General features: G+C 40.0%; 1 protein-coding gene across 2 annotated transcripts; it reads left to right on the forward strand.

Moving 5' to 3' along the window:
- The first annotated feature begins 79 nt into the window (after positions 1–79).
- Positions 80–5,579, forward strand: yif1a (Yip1 interacting factor homolog A (S. cerevisiae)). 2 transcript variants are annotated; one of them, XM_088989852.1, is made up of 9 exons: positions 80–167; positions 489–541; positions 1,563–1,795; positions 1,925–2,029; positions 2,391–2,469; positions 3,029–3,086; positions 3,164–3,319; positions 4,391–4,484; positions 4,632–5,579. In XM_088989852.1, exons 2-9 carry the CDS (start codon positions 511–513, stop codon positions 4,788–4,790), a joined length of 915 nt encoding a protein of 304 aa, XP_088845978.1. In that variant the 5' UTR covers positions 80–167; positions 489–510; the 3' UTR covers positions 4,791–5,579. The 2 variants fall into 2 exon arrangements, with proteins under 2 accessions (XP_088845978.1, XP_088845977.1); XM_088989851.1 differs by lacking the exon at positions 80–167 and having other exon boundaries at positions 181–541.
- The last annotated feature ends 3,507 nt before the right edge of the window (positions 5,580–9,086 follow it).

Consider the following 9,086-nt stretch of genomic DNA (forward strand, 5'->3'; position numbering starts at 1 on the left):
GGACAAAAATTCTGATAATTTTTTTAATGTATTCATTCCAATGAACGACGGTATTTTACTTTAGTGGGTGCAGTGCCACGCAGGCACCGTGACGTACACCAATCGCTGAGAGCAGGCGGGGTCAGCTGATTAGCCACATAGCTAGCTATCTAACGTTAGCAGGCTTGGTAAGTTCATCCGTGTTTTTTTTTGTGTTGTTAATGTATTGGACTTGAAATGTGAATCGGATACAATATGCTTCATCTTTCAACATCAAAATTTGGTGTCCATTTGAGTCGCCACCTCCCTCTGCGGGGCTGTGCCCTGATACCAAGCAGTTACTGAGGAGCTGTTAAAGTTTTGAGCTTAAGTATTAGCATTTAGCAGAGCAATAATCATTCCACTTGTATGAAGTTAGATTCATCCCAATTAACAGCCTACGAGTCTAGTGTTGTGTATGCACATATTTTTCTCATGCAAAGGTTAACGTGTCACTGTTTTTTGGGAAGCTAACGTCAGCAAGAACTTGCAATGGATTTGCCACATCACGGATACCGAGCGAGTAAGTCGAATCACCAACTTTGCCGGAAAGCAGTACGTAATCGTTTTTTTTAAGTAAATGTCATCTATTCATATTTATTAGTTCCGCAGTTGGCGCTCAATACGAATGTGGTGGTACAAGGAAGTCGTAATACTCATAGAAGCAATATTTTGTCGTATATACAAATCAGAACTGCTACATTGTTCCTGGTTTGATTGAGTCGGGGTAACTAGTACTGCCCACAGCAGATTTGGGATATTCGAGTATCTAGTGACATTCAATATTGGTATGTTTCACAATTTAACTGAACAATAAGGAGCCGAACTGAAAAAGATCATCTGTCACTGCCAGGTTGCAACAAAAAACTGCAAGGGTTAAAGATGGGCAACTCAAATACTGATGTCGGTTATTCAGCCACATCCTTAGAGGCAAACCTCTAGGGAGTGTTTTCTCTACACCAAATTTCTACCTTTGATAATATACCTGTCTAGAGGACCTCAATGCTGGTATTGAAAGGACACCATGTCCAAAAAACTACAACATCAGTGTATGCAGTGGTAACATATCTGGAAAAACGTGCACATCAAATTACTTCTGTCGATGTCAACATACTTCTTGATAAAGTAAACATTTTTAAATGAGAACATTTCAGTGATATAAAAAATTGCTGCGTTTTGCCCATGGGTTTCAAACTAGAAAAATTGATTTGGTACTTTTTAGTACTGGTGCCAGTACTCAAAATTTTAAGTACCGTATTTTCTGGAATATAATGTGGACCTTCAGCGAATTACATATTTTAAAACATTTTCCATACATAAGACGCACCAGATTATGTGGCGCCGGGTCAGCTTTTGAAAAAAAATCTTCTTTTAGTTGCAGCTTATAGTGCAGAAAATCCGATACTTAAAATACAGTATACTTTATAAAACAAGTTAATTTCCTTATGTTCAGTTTTATTTTTATTTCATTTTCTGACATATGGTGGTGGTGTTATCATTTTATCCAATCGAAGTTCAAGATACCACTGTAATTGTTCCCTTAGGTAAACAGAGGGGTCGTGGAACTCCGACAAGTGGGGAGTCCATGTTGTTCGACGACACCAGTGCCTCAGGCATGAACACTCAGGGTTATTACACTCCAGGCTACAGCATGGCGGGGCCCCAAAACGACACGCAAGCGGGGGTCAGCAACTTGTTTGCTGATCCCATGGCCAATGCCGCTGTCATGTACGGGTCATCCTTGGCCAACCAAGGCAAAGACATTGTTAACAAAGAGGTAGGATTCAAGAGCTGCAGTCAGTATTAAGTTGCTATTCTTATTATTGTATGTTAGTATTGGGAAAACAACCCTTATCATCTCTTGTAGCCTATTATGACCTCATTCATCACCCCATGTGGCTTTCAGATCAGCAGATTCATGTCTGTGAACAAATTGAAATACTTCTTTGCCGTGGACACCAAATACGTGCTGAAAAAACTTATGATCCTCATGTTTCCATACACTCATCAGGTAATGCGCTCACCACTTGTGAAAAGCACCTTCTCATTATATTTTCATATGGCTTGTTTAGCCGCAAAGAGATATTTTTTATCCTTAATCGGTGAGAATTGAGCATCGGAATTTAAGTTGGGAACATTCCAATAGCGCTACGATAAATGTGCATGTAAAAACACATTGAGTATTTCTCAACACTGTGAGGGCCTTTCTCAAGGAGTGATTTCCACATGCGCTCTCGATTCAATTTCACTCAAGTTGGGCAAAAATATTTGTTTATTCACATTTTTTCATACTTAGAGATGTGAAAATAATAATAATGTCCAAGATTTATACCACTGTATGACATCTTAACTGACTTGGGGACTCTTGCTAGGACTGGGAAGTTCGCTACCATCGAGACACTCCATTAACGCCAAGACAAGACGTCAATGCACCTGATCTTTACATACCAAGTAAGCCATCTTGAAGGAACTATAGGGACAAGGGTTTTAGCTCTATTGCAGCTGTCTGCAATAGACCTAAAACCCGTGTTCGTGATCTGAAACTGACACCATAGCAAAAATACGTTTGGGGTTGTGTGGGGTATATCTTCATCATAACCCCATGCTCAGTGAGTGAGTAGTTGAGATTGGCCATTTCCGTGCCAATAATCAGCAGAACTGAAAGGAGCACCCCCAAGCCAGGATAATTGACAATTTTCGCACAACCAAATAGAGAATAAAGGTCAAACAGCATCAATAACAGAAAGAACAAGATTTTCTGTGCTTCCATTGTGGGCCTTATGTTCGGCCAACTAAGCATACAACAGCATGAAACTTTTAAATATGATAAATTCTATTTTGTCTATTGTCTATCAGAAACAATATATGCATTCTGCATTGGTATGGCTTAGTGTTGGCTGACTAGATTTTGCTTTGGCCATAAAAAAAACATCTTTGCTCTACAAAGCATATGTTACCGATTATTGCCAGCATGGAACATCTTCATGACATGTCCTTTTTGTGGTTCCAGCAATGGCTTTCATTACCTACATTTTACTGGCTGGAATGGCTCTTGGCATTCAGAAAAGGTAAGACAGAAGTTTTGGTTGTTGTTCTTCTTCCCATCTTCTTGTGTGTTGACGCACTGACTGACTTTGTGGTCAAGGTTCAGCCCGGAAGTGCTGGGACTTTGCGCCAGCACCGCCCTGGTGTGGGTGATCATCGAGGTGTTGGTGATGCTGCTTAGTTTGTACTTGCTGACTGTACACAGCGACCTGTCCACTTTTGACCTCATCGCCTACAGTGGATACAAATATGTTGGGTAAATATTATTGAAGTGCTTGAGAATTCATGTGTGTGAGTCTGAGTTCCGTTTCTACATTGGCAATTTACTCATTCACTGCCATTCAAAATGTTTTTATTTTTTTATTTTTTTTTTTTTTTTTTTTTTTTGGGGGGGGGGGGGGGGCAAAAATATGACGCTTGGGAGCCGAGCTCTGGCCATGGCCTCTGGCAATTTTTTTTCTTTTCCACAAGGGGCAGCGTTTCCATTTTTTCCATCTTAATGCTTTGTTCCAGCTTCAGTTATTGTTAAAGCGCTATATAAACCAATATGTATGTATTGCATTGTATTTTGGACAGCCACCCTCTTTTCAAGCTCATGTAACTCCAGACCCATATAATTTAGGAATTAAATATTTTTTTGTGATGAAAGAATAGAGTGGAAGGTTTCTTACGCTGCATTGCTCTGACGCACATTTTTGCACATCGTCTGGCAGTGAATGAGTTAAACATCAACAATTGACGCTAAAATAAATGACCCGTTTTCCCACAATGTTGCTGTCTAAATGATCGTCCAGTTTTGGAATGAAAGAAGAAAGTAAGGTTTCTAACGATGTATTGATTGTTTATGTAGTCCTAAAACTCAATATTCTGAGCGTCCTGGAATTCAAGTGACAATGACAAAAACCCTGGCACTGGAGTGGACGCATTTTTGCACATGGCTGGTAGTGAATGAGTTGATGATGAACCCGTTTAGAGAACGATATACTGTTTCTGTACTGTAAACCCTGTTTCTGCAAGAGGCAATACATTATTTCATTGATGAAATGACGTTATTTGGTGTCCTGAAAAAAAAACACAGAATTCCATTTTTGTCTTTTTTAAATGAGGCGAAAATAAACTTTGGTTTTTGGCATTCACGATTTTTAATACCAGAAAACAAGTCATTTTGCTGTTTGAGCATCTCAATAGTTACCTATTTTGTTTACTTGCATTTCTTTCATTGATGTGATAAGACCACTTAAAGAGATATTGGTGGTTATATTTTCTGTTTGAAATGTTCTCATCCTTCTCTCTCTAATAAGCAGGTAATCAAATGTTCTTTCTCCAGGATGATCTTCACCATGATGTGCGGCTTGCTGTTTGGCAGCGACGGCTACTTTGTGGCGCTTGCGTGGTCCTCCTGTGCCCTTATGTTCTTCATTGTAAGAAATTAATCTGACCAGATACAAATGCAGGGGTACCTCGATCGATTAATGTTTAAAAATATGTTTTCTGTGCTTTAAATGTGAGATAATATTTGACTGGTGTCAACATAAGGTGCTCCAGATTTAACTGTGAAATGTGTGCAGGTGCGTTCCCTGAAAATGAAGATCCTGACGTCAATGACGTCGGACTCCATGTCCACCAGCTCCAGCGCCAAACCCCAAGTGCGCATGTACATCACCATGGCGACCGCCCTCTTTCAGCCCGTCATCATTTACTGGTTAACCTCTCACCTGGTCAGGTGACTGTAAGGCGTTCACGTGAGCTGGCGCCTTCCAAGTTCTCAGGCGCGTGTGACTGTGCTTTCGCCTTCTTCTCCACCAGGGAAGTTTTGTCCTTCCACGTGTGTTCAGTGTTGAGCTATCAAAATGGTTGTAAAAAGGAAATTGTTAACCAAATTGGATGAAACGTCTAAAAAAATCATTGTGTAGTGTTTTGGACAAAAGTTAAATTTCTGCCATCTTACCTTTTCTTTTTTTGAAAAAAAAAAAAAAAAAAAAAACAAGGGCTGCCAAATCCAGAGCTGGGTAGCACCGTGTACCACCACTCTTTGTCCTCACTTGTAACACAATTCAGTGCACTGGTAGAATGACTATGGGGCATAAGTGGAGTGACCATCTCACTCACAATGTTTTATTACCCCCCACTAGTGGCAAATTTGGCTGACTCGATCATAATTAAATCCATCTAGTAGACCACAGTGCTGTAACAGGTTTGAACTTGTGCACTGATTAGTCTCACGAATGACAGTAACTATTAGTATGGAGGCGTGGGCATTTCCATGAAGACAGTTGTTCGACCAGTGTGCTGAATTATCAGAGAGGATAAAGGGCATAACGGTCGATGGATTTTAAGGTTACACAATAAGTAAACTATTTTAAGCAAAGCCATTTTCGTATTCATTTACACTTCCTTGATGAGGAGGCGACTTGTGGAGCCGAATTGTTTTTGGAGATTCACAATAGTTAACTAGTAATTACAATTACTAGTCATCCAAAAGTGATATTGTAACCTGAACCATGTATTAGTTTATGTCTTAAGGCAAAAATTAGTGCATCCAAAAGATAGGCTACCAAATGAAAAACAAAGTAACGTAGTTTATTCCATACATTGTAAGAATGAAAATTGTAAAGAGCAGTACATTGGGGAGACTCAACAAATTCTCAAAAAAAGACTTTATCAACATCGCAGGGATAATACTAGTGGGCCTCAATCGGCAGTACATTTGCACCTAAAAGCTAGCAACCACTCATTTGACGACAATGAGGTTAAAATCTTAGCGAAAGAACATAGATGGTTTGAAAGGGGGTAAAAGAGGCGATTCTTATAAAACAACAAAATCCTTCATTAAACCGGTCTGGTGGTGTGAGGTTCAATTTGGATCGTTCATACAATAGCCTGCTCAGGCAAAACAGGTTAGGCAACTTTCGCAATGCTGATGAGGGTCGTTATGCTGATGAGGTGATACCGGGGGGAGCGGGTGTAATAGGCCAATCGTTAGTCAGGAATGTAGGAACAATCAGTGGGGCCACGGGGGGGGGTCCCGCGCCCCCCCCAACCTGAGAGTAGGGACCTATCATAGCTGTGTCCGGCGCCACCAGGTCTGGACATTAGGGATATATAAATGGGGCCGATACGACCAGTCAGACTTTAGTTCGCTGACGAAGCCTCTTGGATAGGAGGCGAAACGTCCGAAACCTTCACTTTTGTACAGATGACGGCTGAAGAAACCTTCTCATCGATGGACCACTCCTGTACGACTGAGAGCTTACACAGACATTATTATAAATGCTGAATATGGTTTTTATAAACAACTTGGTTATAATGTCACCATCATTTCAAAATCGATTTTTATTTATCTGAAATATATCAAAACATGACATTGTTTGCATTTTCTTAACGAAAAATAATCAGCTTTGTGTATTGAGTTACAGGCCGTTGTGGACCCTTCCTTGTTTGTTCATTGCTTTCATAATGAAATGCTGACTCCCAGTTAGAAGTTTGTGACTTTTTGTTTTACTTCTACTCATCGTTCGCAATTTTTAACCAAGTACCATAATGCCAATCATATTCGCTATCATCACAGATACAGTACTTATTTATTTATTTATTTATTTGGGGGGGGGGGGCGTTTTACCCCTGCTATTTGCTATAACTTACAGGTACAGTATTCAGTCTTTTGTGCTCAGGCTCAAGAGCTGACTGATATCATAGTATTTCTTCTGGCACTATCTTGTGGCCTCTCGGCAAGGAATGAGCTCGGTCAGTAAGGGAACTAAGTGTGGTGCTTTGCTGCCGTCTTGTGGCAATTAAAGATATAAATATTATTTTAGCCGTTAACCTATCCATCTGAGATGATGAGAGGTAGGGGTGTTTCGCTTCGCCGCCAATCCAAAAGTGATATTGTAACCTGAACCATGTATTAGTTTATGTCATAAATGTCACCCACAGAAAAAACTGATCCTGTGACTGTAGTGACCTTGAGAGTTTTGAAAGGGGCTTACAAATGAAATGTATTATTATAATCAACTGTTTTCACGCTTGATGTAAGCTCATTATATTATGACAGTTGAGCTATCTATTAGCTGGCTGGCTAACTATCTAGCTAGCTAATAGCTATCTCTGGCAAGCTAGCTATTCCATTATATTATATTAGCTATCTATTAGCTATTTAGTTTTCTATCTATTTGAGTTACTTTGGGGTTGAGTGAACGCTGGCGCCTGTGGCTGCCGCTGCTCACCCACAGAAAAACCTTTCCCGTGACTGTAAAGTGACCTTGAGAGTTTTGAAAGGCGCTTAGAAATGAAATGGATTATTATTATTATTATTATATTAAAATTATAAAAGAGGACAGAGCGCTAAAAACAGAAGTCTTTAGGAAGGCTACGCATAAATGCTGAATATGGTTTTTATAAACAACTTGGTTATAATGTCACCATCATTTCAAAATCGATTTTTATTTATCTGAAATATATCAAAACATGACATTGTTTGCATTTTCTTAACGAAAAATAATCAGCTTTGTGTATTGAGTTACAGGCCGTTGTGGACCCTTCCTTGTTTGTTCATTGCTTTCATAATGAAATGCTGACTCCCAGTTAGAAGTTTGTGACTTTTTGTTTTACTTCTACTCATCGTTCGCAATTTTTAACCAAGTACCATAATGCCAATCATATTCGCTATCATCACAGATACAGTACTTATTTATTTATTTATTTATTTGGGGGGGGGGGCGTTTTACCCCTGCTATTTGCTATAACTTACAGGTACAGTATTCAGTCTTTTGTGCTCAGGCTCAAGAGCTGACTGATATCATAGTATTTCTTCTGGCACTATCTTGTGGCCTCTAGGCAAGGAATGAGCTCGGTCAGTAAGGGAACTAAGTGTGGTGCTTTGCTGCCGTCTTGTGGCAATTAAAGATATAAATATTATTTTAGCCGTTAACCTATCCATCTGAGATGATGAGAGGTAGGGGTGTTTCGCTTCGCCGCCAACAAATCGCATAACTCGATACAAACAAGGATTCACATATTTTCCTTTCGACTCTTCCCTTCAGGGGTCGCAACAACGAATCAGTGTTCATCATGCTCTATGAAAGGCAACGACAGCAAGGATAATAAAATATGTCGACGGCACTGGAGATTGAAGAATGTCTTACAAACAAGGATTCACTAATGGCCAGTTTTTGGTTCGAGCAGCAGCGTCTGAAGTACAATAATAGGCACTTATTTATTTATGATTTTGTTTATCGTACATTTCCCGGAAACAATGACGCTGAAACATTTGGACGAGAAATTGTAAGAAGGCACCGTGGTGTTTTGTTGGGATAGCAGAGTGGTGCAGCGGACCCAGAGGTCGATGGATCGAAACCATCCTCTGCTATTTTCACAAGTCCTAATATGATGGTATTTTTTTCAAGGCTGTTACCGGGCACTATTTTCACACGTCGTAATATGATGGTATTTTTTCAAGGATGTTACCAATCACTAGTAGTGAGCAAGCAAAAAAAAAAAAAAAAAAACATTTATTTGCTGTAAAGGACAAAATTTTGGTGTCGCTTTTTGGAATTATAAAACCCAATACAGTACTTGACTTCATTTAAATTCCTTTTAGAAACTTATCGATGAGAAGGTTTCTTCAGCCGTCATCTGTACAAAAGTGAAGGTTTCGGACGTTTCGCCTCCTATCCAAGAGGCTTCGTCAGCGAACTAAAGTCTGACTGGTCGTATCGGCCCCATTTATATATCCCTAATGTCCAGACATGGTGGCGCCGGACACAGCTGATAGGTCCCTACTCTCAGGTTGGGGGGCAGAGGACCCGTCCCTGTGTCCCCACTGATTGTTCCTACATTCCTGACTAACGACTGGCCTATTACCCCCACTCCCACCGGTATCACCTCATCAGCATAACGAAAGTTGCCTAACCTGTTTTGCCTAAGCAGGCTATTGTATGAACGATCCAAATTGAACCTCACCCCACCAGACCGGTTTAATGAAGGATTTTGTTGTTTTATAAGAATCGCTTCTTTTACCCCCCTTT

Source organism: Hippocampus bargibanti, linkage group LG02 (assembly GCF_051943395.1).
Source record: "Hippocampus bargibanti isolate YZ-2025 linkage group LG02, ASM5194339v1, whole genome shotgun sequence".
NCBI classification, from domain to species: Eukaryota; Metazoa; Chordata; class Actinopteri; order Syngnathiformes; family Syngnathidae; genus Hippocampus; species Hippocampus bargibanti.